The following is a 17,567-nucleotide window of genomic DNA, read 5'->3' as shown; positions in this document are numbered from 1 at the left end:
AATGAGATTAAACGAGATTAATGTAAGATGATTTCTAAATCTCTTAAAAGTGTAGTTAAAACTAGAGTAACCGGTAAGAAAGATGTTTTGTTAAAAGTTTCAATTGAGAATCTGATATTCGAAATCGTTGAAAATGTTTGTAATGCACATTTATAAAAACCCATCTCTGGCTCGCATGCCGTCACCATATTTTAAAATTGATCATTTTAATCATTTTAAAATATTGTGACTTGAAATTTTGGAAAACGTTATTTTAAAACAGACAACAACTGATGTTATTAAACATTTCAAAATTATCAAAACGAAATCACCTTTCTTAAAAAAATGCGAACGAATATTGAATTTAGTCACTAATAGAAGATTTATAAGATGCTACAGAATTGTAAAATTTTTTTCATACAAAGATAAAGATCTCTCTGAGGTGCTCCGTGATAACACCGTAAAGACTTCAGGAGCACCTTAATAATGCAAAAAAAAAAAAGTTAAGGCAAATGTTATTTATTCAAAATGAAGTTGTTTTCAAACCATTAATGTAACTATTAACACAAGAAAGTTAAGAAGGTTTTTCGAACGATCTTGATGAAAATAAACATATAGAAGAAATTGAAACAAAATAACAATCTTGTCTTTAAGGCGAGGTAACGCAAACTAGCAATTATTTGCTGACTTAACTTAAATCAAATAAGAAATGTTTTTATAACATCTTTTATAGAATGATATAACAAGAATTATAAGACTGATAGTTATTTTACTGAAAAAAAGTATTGTTTATAACAAATATTTTTTTTCAAGATAAGTTTTTCAAGTTTTCGTAAAATATGCAAAGTTAAACCTGCTTGTGAAGAGTTTGCTAAATCGTGAAATATACTTTTTAAACGTCTTAATAGCATAAAATAAGTAATTATTTTTAAAAATAACACGATGTTTTTTTATTTTTGACATGTTTCGTAAAATTTATTTACATTTTCAAAAGATTATTTTACAAAAAAAAATTCTGAAATAAATATCAAAAACAAAAGTCTTTACAGAGAAATATTAACGGACAAAAATTATAAATAATAAACCAATATATTCATTACAAAATAACTCGGTAAATAACGAATTAAAATAACTAACTATCAAAAAAATAAACTGACAGTAAAATTAAATAGATAAGTTTATAGCATAATATAAAGTTTGTTTATTAAGTGAGGGACTTTTCCATTTAATGCGGAGGGTTTCTTTTATTTTTAATTTGTGTTTGGTTGGGGTTTTATCCAAAATCTCAAAAGAATCACAGTTAGCCAGATTTTTGCAATTAATAGATAAATTTAAGTGTTTAAATATATGAGATTGCAATATTTATAAACTATTTTTAAAATTTTTATTTTAGTATAATTAGAGTACATTGTATGGAAGCTTAAAGTATCTTATATTTAAGCTTTTAACAAAGTCAGAAACAGATGGGTTCATTTTCTTAGCAATATAGGATTTAATTTTAGAGCCAATAATTTTTTGTGGAAATTTATTATCTTGTAAGACTAATGATAGATTCCTAATATCTTTATCAAAGCCTACCCAAGTATTATTAGTTTTAAATGTACGATCAATCAAACAACAAACAAGTCCAAATTTGTAGAAAGAGGGAATAAAACTACAAAAATTTTGTAAAAGATCTGTATACGTTTTTTTGTGATAAACTGAAGTCGAAAACAAATTGAATTTTAAATAAGTTCATCTAAAAAGGCAATCTGGTTATCTTGTTCTTTTTCCATAGTAAATTTCAAATTTTTATCTTGTTTATTGAGTTGTTTGAAAAATTCTTCAGCTTCATATTCAGATTTAAAAATAGCAACTATGTCATCCACCGTTTATAAAAAAATGGTGCTTTAAAGGAGCAGTTATTGACCCATGTTTGTTCATGAAATCCGTCGTAAATATTAGCTAAGTTGGGCGCTACAGGAGAACCCATTGCAACACCATCTGTTTGATCGTAATATTTTCCGTCAAATAAAAAATGTGACACAGATGTGGAAATCTGAATTAATTTTTCAAAGTGAATTTTTGAAAAACGTTTTGAGTTAATTTTATCTTTCAAAAATAAATCAGTTGCTATTCGTGAACAAACTTTCAACATCATATGAAACGATAAAATTATTATTTACATTAAAATATTTTAATCAACAAAAGAAAACGAGTCTAAAATGCAAAATTGTTTAGGTATATGTGGAGACAATAAATGAGAAAGATGTTTGGCAAGATTGTAGTTATATATTCCGATTGTTGAGATGATAGGTCGAAATATTAGAAGAGAACTATCTTTACTAACTTTGTGCATCTTAGGTAACGCGTAAATTCTTGCAGGTTGAGGTCCTTCAGCATAGATTTTTATGTAAATGTCTTTTTCAAAACATTTAAGTCAATAAAGTTTTCTAAAATGCCCTTGTAAAGATATTTCTCTTTTTATAGCAGGATCCTCTTTTAATTCTTTAAACTTAGTCTTTTTACTTATAATATTATGTAATCAATTTATATAATCAACTTTATTAAGAACAGTTATACCATTTCCTTTTTCTGGTCGTGCAATAACAATGTTCTCATTATTCCTAAGTCTTTTTAATATTTTGCTTTATAATATATTGCTTTCTTAGACAATTTTCAGATGGAGTGTATTTGTATACGTAATTGTTAGCTAAATGGGAAAGTTCACTTTTAAGTTGAGGTTTTGAAATCATCGTTTTTCAGTTGGTTATTAAGAAATTGTGAAATAAAATCAAATTGAGCGATTACATCCGTCTTTTTATAAATGCTGGTGTCAAAGCGAAACCAAGACCATTGTTTAATAAATCGAGTTTATCATGTTGTAACGTATATGAGGATAGATTTTGAATAACATTTTGGTGTTTAAAAGGAAAACCTGCTGATTTTGTGACGAAACATAATTTCTTTTTATATTGTTATTGATTACCATAGTTACAAGATACTATTGCATACACCATTGCATATATATATATATATATATATATATATATATACATATATATATATATATATATATATATATATATATATATATATATATATATATATTTATATATATATATATATTTATTGTTAAAACACAGTGTTAAATGAGTCTTTATTGATGAAACACAGTGTTAAATGAGAAAAATTTGTGTTAAGTGATTTTCTACTAATTTATATTTATATATATATATATGTAAAAAGCCCGTACCGTAAAAATGTTGAGGGGGTTATTTTTGGAAAAACAGGCAGTTTAGAATAGCCAATATAATTTTTGCTGAATTTTCATTATAAAACTTACGTGAAACAGAGAGGATTTATATATATATATATATATATATATATATATATATATATATATATATATATATATATATATATATATATATATATATATATATATATATATATATGTATATATATACATGACTGTACCAATGGGGGAGGGAATTTGTTGGGTGCGATCAACCTCCTTTTTTAATAAATCGACTCTGTTTCACGCAAGTTTTATAAGAAAAGTTCAGCAAAAATTTTATTGGCTATTCTAAACTGTCTTAACTTTGATGAGGTTGTGAAAAAATATAAAAATAATTTATATTTTATTTGAATAAGTAAATGCTAATATATTTAATATCACAAAGGACTACTCTAACATGTTCATATAAAGTTAATTTTACTATCATTGAAAATAAATTAATAAGTAACAAAAATTGTTAACATAGTCATCTTGCCCCTGTCTCCCCTATATATAATAATAATAATAGTAAAGTTTAGGCTACACTAGAAGTAGGTTCTGTAAACCAGTTTGCTTGGTTATAACACCCGTTGCATTTTTTAGTTCTTGTCATAAAGGTTCTTGTGTTGACAACTTATATCGGTAGCTGATTCCAGATAGGCACAATTCTATTTAAAAAGAAATTTTCTTTTTGAGAACAGTTCTTTGTTACTTGCTTAGAAATACGGTGAGGTTAACCCCTTACTCCACACGGTGGTCCATCTAGACCGATTGATCTTGCAAATGTGTTTGGGTTATTGTTTAACAATGTTGAAATTATTAATCATTTTAAAATATTGAATAGCATCACCTTTACTACGCCTTTCTTCTAATGTTGTTAAACCAACTTTTGTAAGTCTCTCTTGGTATGCCATGTTCTTTAGTTCAGGAACCATCTTCTTAGCTCGTCATCGGACCTTTTAAATTAGTTTAATGTCTAACTGGTGGTAAGGATTCCAAAATGAGGACGCATAAACTAGATGAGGATGGACAAAAAAACAATAAAGTATTAAAACTGTTCCATGTTTTAAATGACCGCCTTTCAGACCCAAGCACGAAATTTTCTCTGGTTGAAACAAGTTTCGAGTGATCTTTCCAATTCAGGTTATTTTTAATTTGTACACAAAGATCTCGTTCAGAAAAAGTTTTTTTAGCGAATAAAGAGACCCATTGTCGTTAAGTATTGCATAATTATATATAGGAACTTTATGAAGGCGTTGCTGATGATTTTCTGATTACCATCAATTTGAATTTCGCATAATTCAGCTTTTTACCTCTTTCCATTCTGACAAGTTTGAACCTATGACTACTCTCTGTTTTCAACCAGTCAAGAAAGATTTTAGCCAAACAAGCAAGTGATTTATAAAACCATACGCACTGAGTTTAAGGAAAAGAGAGTCGTGATATACAAGATTAAATGCTTTGGCAAAATCTAAGAATATAACATCTGCTACATTACCTTCGTTTAGCGCTTGTGAGATAATGTAAATTATTCTATTAAACTTGTTGAACATGATTTTTTGGGAACAAATTCGTGCTGTGCCGAATTGAGAAGATTGTTATCGATAATCATTACTATTCTAATTATGCGTTCCATAATCTTGCAAGGTACAGATGCAAGGGAGGTGGATCGATCATTTGAAGATATTTGTTTGTCTACTTTTTTTGAAAATTGAAATGACGCTGGCTGATTTTTAAGAGATGGGAAGAGTACCATTTTGAATAGAATGAACAAAGATCGGAAGAAGAGCTTTAGAGAAGCTGGAATAACACTTGTGAAGTGGTTGAGGGTGGATGTTGTCACCACCAGGAGTCTTGCGTGAGTCGAGATTTTGAAGCTGCGCATTTATTATTGAAATCGAGAGAGAAGATTGATTGAATAAGCAGATGTTAAATGTTCTTGATTTGAAAATCGGGACTGGATGATATTCGAACAATTTTTTATCGAAAACTGAATAAAAGTGTTTGTTTAGTCGTTTTGTAATTTGCTGATAGTCGAAAGTAACTTCGCCAGATTGGAGTTTTAATGATTCGATTTTAGATTTTGTTTTATTTTGAGCATTTTAGTATGAGTACAAAAGTTTTGGACATTTGGAGATTTTTATCGTAGTCTGATAATTTGATTTGTTTTTTAAATTCTTTCAAGATTCGTTTAAATTCGATTTATCATACTTGATAGCATTGGATTTATCAGCCAAGCTAAACGTTTTAAACCAGAGCTTGAATTTAAGTTTAGTTAAATTTCTAAAATCGTTGGTAAACCATTTAGGTTGGATCTTTGTTCGTTCAGAACATAGAAATGTGTAATTTAATTAGATTTAAGTAAGCATGGCAAAACTTTGAATTCATTTGCTCAATGTTTTAATAGAATTATTGACATTGAGAGTAGTAGATAAATAATAATTATATGGCTGATTTAATAGAATTATTGATATCGAGAGGTCGATAAATAAATCTGACAAGGATTTGTCTTGCCCGATAGATATTTGAACCCATATATGTATATATATGGGTTCAAATATCTATCAGGAAAAACAGCAAATGAGTGTTATGAAATATTCTTAGAAAAATATAACAAAATGTGTCAGCAATTTATTTTGCCCAAACAAAACAAAATAAAAAGTACAATAAAGGATCTAAGTATACCGGCTGAAGTTAGGCGACTAATACGTCTTAAAAAAAAACACTGTGGAGTCGTCTAAGAGCAACAAGTCATAAAAATATCGAATTATTAAATGAATACAAAGCGACAAAAAATAGTATGAAAAAGCCGTGAAGTAATCAGTGAGCGAGTACGAAAAAATAATTGTTGACAAGATTAAGACTGATCTTCGGATATTCTATTCGTATGCGAAAAGACACACAAAGTTGAAACATAAGTTACAAATGTTGAGAGACAATACAAGTGCAATAATCATCAACAAGGAAACAATCATCAATTGTCTAAATGAAAGTTTTCAATCTGTTTTCGTGTTTCAATCTGTTTTCGTTAAATTCTGAGAACGTAAATAATAAATTAGAACAACTGAACGAAAACGAAGCGATGGGCAGTGATATGGTGAATCCGTATGTACTTAAGAAATGTGCATCAACACTCTCGAAACCTTTAGCAATCATATTCAGCCTTACAATTGAGTCGGGCACAATACCAAATAGTTGGAGTGAAGCAAACGTAACCCCTTTGCACAAATGGGGAACCCATTTGTAGCGTTAAACTACAAACCAGTGTCTTTAACGTCAACTCCTTGCAAAATTTTGGAAGGATTTATTCGTGTAGCAATCACTGACCATTTGCAACAACATGATGCTCTATCGCGACACCAGTATGGTTTTGTGAAGAAAAGAGCATGTGTAACCAACTCACTGGAAACAATGGATTTTTTGACAACACTCACGGAGTGTAAGTGTCCAATCGACACGATATACCTCAATTTCAGCAAGGTCTTTGACAAGGTACCGCACAATAGGCTATTATTTATGTGTGAAGCATATGGGATATGCGGTGTTTTGTTGAGATGGATCGAGGTTTTTTTAACCAATTGTAGGCAACGCGTTGATATGGGAAAAGTTTCATCATCATGGTCGAATATACTCAGTGGTGTTCTTCAGGTATCTGTTCTTGGGCCTCTTTTGTTTTTGATATTCATCAATGACATACCAGAAACACTACAATGTATATGCAAACTTTACGCTGACGACAGCAAGCTAATGAAACCGATAAAAACATTTCGGATACAATTAGTTTGCAAAATGATATCGTCAAGTTAGTTGAATGGACAAGTATATGGTTTATGGAGAACAAAGAGAAGTGCAATTTTTTGCACATTGGAAAAAAGAACCTTAAGACTATACGATTACAGAAAATGGTGTTGAGTACAAACTAGACAAAACAACAGTAGAACGTAACTGCGGCGTGTTGATCTTATCTGACATCAAATGGCATCATCAAGTTAATGCAGCAGCAGCAAAAGCGCAGAATGTACTCAGAGTCATCAAGTGTACCTTTACTCATTTAAATAGATAAAGATAATTCGTACTCTGTACACAGTGATAGTTAGACCTCACCTTGAGTTTGCTATCCCTGTATGGAATCCTGCTTTAAAAGGTGACATTGAAACATTGTGGCTGGAAAAGGCGTGGCGCAACCAAACTGGTACAGAATCTCAAATATCTGTGTTATAAGGATTGACTATTCAAAATGAAATTGACTACGTTGGAGACTATGCGTTTGCGCGGCGATCTAATACAAGTGTACAAATTACTGAACAATATAGATCACATTACATAGCTTAAACCACAACAATTTGCACCGTCATTACGAGCAAACAGACCAGCATCAGCAATAAGAGGTCATAATCTAAGAATCAAACAAGAAAATGTCATGCATTCTTCGTCTTGACAAGCATTTTTTAGTAACAGTATTGCGAATGAATGGAATGCATTACTGATTCAAATGGTGAATGGCGAAGTCTTTGAACTCTTTTAAAGCAAGAGTTGATAGGTTTTTATTATAAATTTTTTGAAATTTATTCAACTCTATATAACTAAATTTTTTTTATATATAATTTTGATTTTTGACAAATTGTAAATTATTAAAATTAAAATAAAGAGTAGTGTAGGTTGTCATAACACATATAAAGTCATGTGTTTCGCGATTTAATTCGCTACAGCATCTATATTACTATTACTATTACTATTACTATATATATATATATATATATATATATATATATATATATATATATATATATATATATATATATATATATATATATATATATATATATATATATATATATATAATTAGTCTTATACGTTGTTTAATTGATAGAACGCATCAAATCAACAAACATGGCTAGGATTTGATAAGGACATAAAAAATCTAATGTTTTAAAAAATAACCAATATCCACCTAAAATAATTGACACAGAAATTAAATTATTTGTTGATAAAAAGTTAAATCCATGTGTGATAAATAGTATTGATAACTTTAATATAAGATATTATAAGCTTCCATTTATAGGTTTTTACTCAAATTTTACTAAATCTAAAGTTAATAAAATCATTAAAAAATATTGTAAAGATGTAATAATTAATTTAATTTTCACTACCAACAAATTACAAAATAGTTTATATATAAAAGATCCACTTCCTAAGCTGCTCAAATCCAATGTTGTTTACAAATTTTGTTGTGCTGGATGTAATGCCAGTTATATTGGAGAAACCTCCAGTCACTTAACAACAAGATTTCATGAGCATCTTACAAGTGACGAACAATCTAATGTTTATAAGCATTTAATTTCATCTGTAAATTGTAAAAATCTAAGTAATTATAATTGTTTTAAAATTTTGGATACTGCTTCTAACAAAAACAGATTGAAAATTAAAGAAGCACTCCATATTAAATGGGAAAACCTATCTTTAAATAAAAAACTGTTCATTACAATATAAATTTGTCTATCTAGTTTTTGTTGTTGTTGTTGTTGTTGTTTTTTAAATTTACTTATATTTTATTTTAATTTTTTTGCTATTTATGGTATTATAATTTGTATTATAATTTTTATTGGTTTATAACAGTTCTATTTGTCTGTTAATACTTATTTGTAATGTCTTCAAATTTTGATTTTATATTTATATCCAGAGTTTTAAATTTGTAATTTTATCTTTTGAAAATGTAGTATGTTAACTACGAAACATGTCAAAATTAAAAAATACCGTGTTTTTCTTTAAAATATGTTCACATTTATTACTATTGCGTTGCTCAAGAAATATATACATACATACATACATACATACATACATACATACATATATATATATATATATATATATATATATATATATATATATATATATATATATATATATATATATATATATATATATATATATATATATATATATATATATATATATATATATATATATATATATATATATATATATATATATATATATATATGTATATATATATGTATATATATATGTATATATATATATATATATATATATATATATATATATATATATATATGTATATATATATATATATATATATATATTCATTAATAAGTTTTATTTTGCTGTGAGCATATATTCAGAAAGAGTACTCAATGAATAATATCAGAGCTATAAAATTGATATTTTGACAAGATTAAATAAAAATAACTACATATTTTTTACTACTACAAGTTTCATACGTTTAGCAATCATCAGGTAAAAAATACATTCATTTAGCAATCATCAGGTAAAAAAATGCATTTTTTACCTGATGATTGCTAAACGCATTAAACTTTTTGTAGTAAAAAATATGCAGTTATTTTTATTTAATCTCGTCAAAAAATCAGTTATATATATATATATATATATATATATATATATATATATATATATATATATATACATATATATATATATATATATATATATATATATATATATATATATATATATATATATATATATATATATATATATATATATATATATATATATATATATATATATATATATATATATATATATATATATATATATATTAGTAGTAGAAAATCACTTTACAAAAATTTTTTCCATTTAACACTGTGTTTCATCAACAAAGATTCATCAGAAATGCTACATGAAATGCTAAATGAAACATCTTTGTTGATGAAACACAGTGTTAAATGGAAAAAATTTTTGTTAAGTGATTTTCTACTACTAATATAATTGCTCTGTTCTTTTAAGAACATTGAGCACTCTATTGTGTAGAATACTTTTTAAAGTTGTTTAAATATATATATATATATATATATATATATATATATATATATATATATATATATATATATATATATATATATATATATATATATATATTTTCGTTGCATATTAATTTATTTTCAAGGGTAGTAAAATAAACAAGTTGTCAAGATGGCTTTGACCTTGGGGCGAGATGACAACACAGGAAATAGTTAAACAAATTTATCTTTTGAATATGTTACATGGTTAAACAAATGATAACTGTGTTTTTACATCTTACAAACTAAGCGTAATACAATGTAACGTAATGTTGAAGTGTTTAGTTGTACCGCTAACAATAGTCACAAATAAAAATACTGTTTTCATAATTGGAACATTCCTCATGTCACCATTGTTCGCATTTACAGCACTGAATCTATTCTTCTGTTGGAGGGTCACAAATTTTTTGAAGCAACTAGAATGTTTGTCCTGGATTTTATAGACTTAGGTTAACAGGAACTTAGCTTGAGTTTATTTACACCCTTTTTAGTTTCACGAGATTCTTTTCTCCGTTATTTTAAACATTCTTGTTCTTCTTTCTGCTTTTTTCTTTGTTTTAACAGTTCTTTAAAGGGTGTACTTGTAAGAATGGTTAAGCTCATTTTTTTTTGCTTTCTTCTCACGTTCTTTTGCTATAGACAATGTTTTGAAATCAAAAACACTAACCAACTTCTTTGGTGCATACAAGCTACCATTTGTTATAAGTTCTTCTGGATGGTTTTTATGATGATTTTTATTATTTAGCTTATTTTATATTGTTTATAGTTAACTTTATGTTTAAAAAACCTAAGTTCTATTCTCTTATTCTATTTATTCCCAATTGAATATATGTATATATATATATATATATATATATATATATATATATATATATATATATATATATATATATATATATATAAATATATATATATATATATATATATATATATATATATATATATATATACATATATATATATATATATATATATATATATATATGTATATATATAATATATATATTTGCTCATCGATTAGTTAGTAGACCATTATTGGCAGCCGCCAAAAGTGTCTAGCCGATGATTATCCACTATACCACGCATTGGAAAATTATCGGCTTGCCACTTATAGCAGGATACATCTAATGTCCAATAAGTAACCGATAATAAAACCTCAATTAATCGTTCAAAATTGCTTTATAGGTCACCTGGAGATCCAACCATAACAATTATTGCTAGGACCTTTCCGTTTATATTTTACTTACTTTATTAGGTTAAAGCATTTTAAATATTTTCTAATATCTTTTAAGAAGTCTATAAAATGTAACATCAAGTGGTTGCAATAAACGGGTAGAGTTTGCAACTAGGCAAACAATCGAGTGCTATGTTCTTTAGGTAACTTTGGTATTACGTATTCATTCGGGTAGAGTTTTAGTACCTGAGGCGCTTAAACAACTTATCATCAAAATTCAGCTCACCACATAGCTAACTTGCTTAATGCAATTATATCATATTAAATATAAGTAAAAAATTATGCGTTAAGTTTCTAAAAGTACAACAAGTTAGAGAATTTTACAATATTTTAATAATAAGTTTTATCTACATGTTCTATATATGTATTGTTGAAAAGTTAAAATTATGTTTAATATAAATAATGTTCAAAACTTTAACTTAATTTAACTTTTTCAATTTCAAAAGTGTTAGCTTTCTCTTTTTTTGCTTATTTTATTTTATTTTATATTAGACTAGATGAATGTAGCTTTTTAATGGCTCTATTTCAAGAACTTTAGCACTGAAATACTTCTCAGCAAACATTTTGTAATGAATTTCAATGGACCCATATAAACATTTTGAGCGGTCCATTGTAGTTTTGCTTATTGGATACTTCCCAGTGGACATCGGACGCAGTAAAGACGTCTTTCAAAAGTCTATTTAACGTTTTAGACGTTTTTTGAACGTCTTTCGAACATTTTGGACGTCTTTTAAACGTTCAAAAGACGTGTTACTTAGGTCCTGTGTCAACTGGGTTTGTGGATTATTAATGGCAGCCGCCTAAATTGGCTAGCTGATAACTAGTTACTATTAACATGTCGATAAGTTATCGGCTTGCCTTTTATAATGGTTGCCAATAATGGTCCACTAAGTGACCAATGAACAAAACTCCACTCAAAATGCCTATAGATCCACTGCACATCCACTAAAACAATTTTTGCTAGATTGAGTACTTTTAGTCAGTAGAAGTTGCACAATTCTCATTATTCGTCTGTATAATATTTTCTCACTAAAGCGTCTGTTTAATATTTTGCTGACTACAACATTCGGTTAAATGATCAGGTTTGCGAATCATGAAATAAATTTTGTTGTAACATAAAAAAAAAATGTTTGTAGTAAAAAAACCGAGACCCAAGATCTAATCTTGGTCTCGGTTTTTTTACTACAAACATTTTTTTAAAATCAAGATTACTTGCTCAAATTTAAAAAAGATTTCAACAAATACGCTTTTTAGGTAAAACGAACATCATAGTTTAATAATATGATCTGTTCTGATCATGTATTGGCAATTTTTCTTAATTTTAAGCTCTTTTTTGGTCGGAATATTAATATCTTTTGTAAAAAATTGATAGAAATGTTGTGTTTTGACAACTATATTAAATTAATATGTACTAGAACATATTAGAGCTAGGATCTATTGTAGATTAAGGCACTTTTTCAAAAAATTTTACTTAAATTAAGTAAACGCTGTTTAGCGGAATTAATCTCAAGACTCAAAAGCGGTGTTCTTTAGATTAACAATTAAGGGTAATAAAAATGTTTTGAATCTTTTATATAAAAGAGGAAAGTTTCTTTAAACATTATAAAAAATTGATGCTAAAATTGATTATAAAAGAAATCGAATAATTTATAAATTGCCTCAACTACACCAAGTTTTATTTAACTGCATTTATATTTGACATAAAATTGAAATTTCGTAATAGTAACAATTAAAACTTAATGCTTAAAGCACTCAATCTACTTTGATCAACATATTAAAATTCAGAATAAGATTTGAAATGGTTATATCGACATATAATTCTTCAAAGTAAACATTTGAAATGACTGATTAAAATAAGTTTTTTAAATTAAACTATACATCCGCACAATTGCAAAAAATTCCGATAGTTATATCAAAAGTCTACGTTAATAGTACTAATTTATAATAGTGTCTTTCTCATCATTATAAAAAAAACATCTATACCATCTAAATATCGGACTGCAAATACTGCTTTGTTGGGTTTAATTTTATCAACTACTTGATAACCTTGCTTTTCATACCAAGGAAACAAATCCACGCGTAAATTAATTACTTCAATTTCCATAACTATATTGAATTGCGGATTATTATTTGTAATATTACCGAAATTTAACATTTGATGCTGGATTGCTTTAAAAACATTTTCACGTAAGTAATTTTCAGCAGAAGCAACTAATGCTTTACCAATGCCACGATTGCTATATTTTGACGGCACAGAAACAGCCGAAAATGTTCCAACCAGAGTAACCTAAAACAGAATCATTATGATTCATAATGTTAAAATATGTAAGCGAAATGAAAAACAGTATAACTGGAACCGAAAAAGTTAGCATTCGGTATAAGCTCAAATTATTTTTGGCTTTCATTTTGAATGAACAACAGGATTTTTTTTAAACTTCTGAGAAGTTTAAATAATTACAATAATAATCAATAAAATACGTGAGGGTACTAACAACATAAATATCAACCTTAGGAACAGAATCATTATCAACAACAACCCAATCTTTCTTAGTAATCCAATATAAATATATGCTGCCAATAACCTCGTTATTAGAGTTTTCACTCGTCGTACTATCGCTTGCAAGAATAAAAACTGAATCTTTATGAGACATTTTAGATACTACGTCTTCCCTTGTGAATCGATGGTGATATTCTGGCTTTTTGAAAAAAGCATCCGCCTAAATCATAAAAAAAAATGAAACTTCAATATTAAATAATTAAAAGATTATAAATCAATATTTAAAAATAAAATTTAATATTAATTACCATAAATGCATCATTAGTACACCTCAATATATTGTCAATATCATTTAGTGTTGAAATAGCTGTTTGAATCATTGCAAATCTTTATATAAAATCTAATACTTTTTATTTAGATTATAGTTATATACATTTTATAGTAAAAAGCTACGTATCAATCTAACTTTGTGGCTATGTCGCCATGCAGCTATTTAACTATGCAGCTATGTACTTATAAAAAGTATATAAAAGCTAAATTGGAGGGAAACAGAAAATGTGATTTTAAAACAATCAGAATGCACATTCTGCTTAAACTATAAACGTGGTTCAATTAAATAAAAGTTATTTCAACTGTTTGTTGTTAATAAATGACAGTTAAGCTGTTAAAGAAAAATATTTTTTAACTAGGAGCCAAAAGCATTATACACATAAGCTTATAAAAAAAATACTAACATGAGCTGTGCAAACATTTGTTGATATACTTACTTATATATTTCAAATAGTTGTATTTTAAAATAACTTTTAAGAATAAAATGTAACAAAAACTTGTGCAGGAAAAGATTATTTATATTAATTAATTTTAGTTATTTTTATTGGTCTAGTAAGTTGTCTTTAGGTTTATTGTTAAATATCTTAGGATTATATTTTATCTGACTCGCGTCAATTTGAAAATATCTTTACTTGCGTAAAATAACTTTCACCACTAGTACAGCGTGTAATTTAACCAACCACCGTAAAATTGGTCGATATAGAAAGTTTAAACTATTCTAGTAAACCTTTTCTTTAAGGTAAGTAGTTGAAGCAACCCAGCCGGCAAATCTAGTTTCACATAAAACCCGTATAGGCACGTTTGTCACAATCCATGTGTAAACGAAAGACACATTGATTTCACGGTCAGTTTTACTTAAGTTTAACACGTGTTTTATAAGGTTTTTAAAATCAAGTTTCGTAGAGTATAGACAAGTTGCGAAAACATGGTATCATCTATTTCTTTATTAAGAATGGATATACGCCTTTCGTTTGATGCATACACATCAAAAGTAGGGCTGGCTCAAGTTTTAAGTGGGGAGGGGTGCCATACAAGTTATTGCCAAAAACATTTTGAACTCATAAAAAAAAAAATCTAAATTGCTTGACAATGTTGAATTCAGTTAATTTATAATTTTTTGTTTTTTTCCTTGAAAAAAGTTGTTTACGGTTTGCAAAGTCATTGTAGTTTTATGAACATCTGTCACTGTACAATCACAGTAGTTTGATACACCAAACTTAAAAATCTTTTGTCTGTCTACAATCTATTGACTGTCTACAATCTATTGACTGTCTAAAATCTATTGACTGTGTAAAAATCTATTGACTGTGACGGTGGTTTACCAGGAAATAAAGTTGATATTTTTCAAATTTTTCAAATTTTAAGTTTAGATTGTTTTAAGATAATTATTTGTCCCTGAGTTCCGAAATCTGTTTTTCAGAAGAAAAAAACGCAAAAGGTTTATTTTAAGGAGGTGGTTAAACATATTTTGCATATCGACTAATTTTTGTATACCTGACATACTTTTCAAAAAATTGAATTTTGGTATGATGATTAAGCCTGTTCTATACCGTAGGAAAAAAAAAAGTTATTCGACTAAATGCAAAATTAACAATTAAATATTGCATTGAAAATTAAATATTGCATTGCCATCAAGCAAGAATATGTATACAAAATTTAAAGAAAGTGTATCATTAGGAATTGGTTCAAATATTAATTGTAAGATTTGAGTTTAGCACAGATAAATATTAGAAGTAGTGCATCCAATACAAATACTAAAACACTAGTATTTAGTAGTGCATCCAATACAAATATTAGAGTACTCGGTATTTTGGTATTGGATATACGGAAATATTAAATTTTTTCCCAATTTTTCTTAAAAATATAATAAAAACTAAACATTGCTTGTTTAACTAAAAACAAAATAGACTTTTCATAGCTAATTTTGTGGTTTTTACATGACTGTTTATGTCGGACTAAAAGTTACGTAATTACCTATTGATGGTTGTTCCTAAATTTGTTTCTTTCTGACTATTTATTCTTTAAGTTGTTAACTATTTATTACTTAGCTTGAAAAGAAAAACTTAAAATTTAAACACTAGTTGAGCAATATTTAAAAAAATTAATAGTCTGAACCATGTTTTCATTACTCTAGATTATATTATAAGGTATTTACATATATATAAATATATATATATTTTGTTCTTTTAACAATATTTTCAGGTAAAATGTTGTTGTACATAATATATGAGAACACGGAAACTAGAAGAGGATTGTAAGATCTTGAACCGAGAACCGTTTAACAATACAATAATAGTAAACCAATTATTTCAAAAAAATTTAAAATGAAAAGTAAATACCGTTTAAGAAAACCTTCATACAAATAAAATAAGGTATCTCAATTATAAAACACCGTTTAACAAAACAATAAAAAATCAAATTAAATACTTTAAATTACATTTAGATAACACTTATAAAAGAGAAACGAGATCAGAAGAACTCAAATATATTATCTATTGAGAAAATAACTTTTTTCAGTTCATTTTTGAAAGTTAAAAAATTCCAACTTTAGGAAAAATCAAAACTTTTTAAAATTATTTGGTTCGGCGATAAAATATTAGAGACCTTCGAAAACTTGTATGCGAATAATGTTGATAAATAAAATTGTCATTTCCTAGATCATATTTGTTTTTGTGCTTTATAAAGTTTGAAAAGGTATAGGAGTTAAGTTTATCTTACATTTGAATATAAAGCAAAGAACGTTAAAAACATTTAGTTGATATATTTTAAAAAAATACATTTAGAATAAAAGTGTTTATATATATATATATATATATATATATATATATATATATATATATATAACCACTTATATTCGAAATGAATATTTTTAATATATTAATAATATAATAAAAACATTCATTAATATAATATATATATATATATATATATATATATATATATATATATATATATATATATATATATATATATATATATATATATATATTTTAGCCCTCCGAATCGATATGGGGTAAAAAATCAAAACGAGAAAATCAAAGCTCTTCTAAACAGAATTCCGAAAATTGTTTAGTGGCTCTAGGTAGGAAACTAAGTATTTTATTTAAGTTAATTATACATTTTTTAACAACTATATACTGATTACAATTTTTTTACCATTGTAATATAAACAAAATGCACTTGGTCAATATATATGTTCTTAGGAAACTCTTAGAACACTGAGATAAATTTTATCATCGAGAACCTTGTAGTATTTCACAAAATACACACAAATTTTCTTATAGTTTTTGTGGTAATTTTTTTTAATCATATTGTGTCTGCATGTTATCTATATAGGTAACATTTTTCACGTTATACTATTGGTAGTTTACTTTTTAATTTTGCATACTAAAAACTTACCAACAATAAACTAAGGGACTTAAGATTCGCATATCTATTACTGAAAAGCTA

General features: G+C 26.7%; 2 protein-coding genes across 2 annotated transcripts in view; one reads left to right on the top strand and one right to left on the bottom strand.

Moving 5' to 3' along the window:
• The window catches only part of LOC105843588 (tyrosinase), a 60,459-nt gene that overhangs the window by 13,726 nt on the left and 29,166 nt on the right, over positions 1-17,567 (top strand). The window lies entirely within an intron of this gene.
• LOC100212726 (uncharacterized) lies at positions 13,090-14,401 on the bottom strand. Its single transcript, XM_065811461.1, has 3 exons — positions 14,096-14,401; positions 13,798-14,007; positions 13,090-13,577 (listed from the first exon to the last, which is right to left on the bottom strand). The coding sequence occupies exons 1-3, from the start codon at positions 14,165-14,167 to the stop codon at positions 13,230-13,232; spliced, it is 630 nt and encodes a 209-aa protein (XP_065667533.1). The 5' UTR covers positions 14,168-14,401; the 3' UTR covers positions 13,090-13,229.

The sequence above is a fragment of the Hydra vulgaris genome, chromosome 12 (genome assembly GCF_038396675.1).
Source record: "Hydra vulgaris chromosome 12, alternate assembly HydraT2T_AEP".
Taxonomy (NCBI): domain Eukaryota; kingdom Metazoa; phylum Cnidaria; class Hydrozoa; order Anthoathecata; family Hydridae; genus Hydra; species Hydra vulgaris.
Note: the sequence above shows the minus strand (reverse complement) of the source record. Positions and strands in the feature narration are given on the sequence as shown.

Bases quoted from the DNA above. Each gene is read 5' to 3' on its own strand.
- LOC100212726 (XM_065811461.1), bottom strand. From the start codon at position 14,167: ATGATTCAAACAGCTATTTCAACACTAAATGATATTGACAATATATTG. The intron at 14,008-14,095 runs GTAATTAATATT...TTTATGATTTAG, and splicing joins GTACTAATGATGCATTTATG to GCGGATGCTTTTTTCAAAAA. The intron at 13,578-13,797 runs GTTGATATTTAT...ATTCTGTTTTAG, and splicing joins ATAATGATTCTGTTCCTAAG to GTTACTCTGGTTGGAACATT.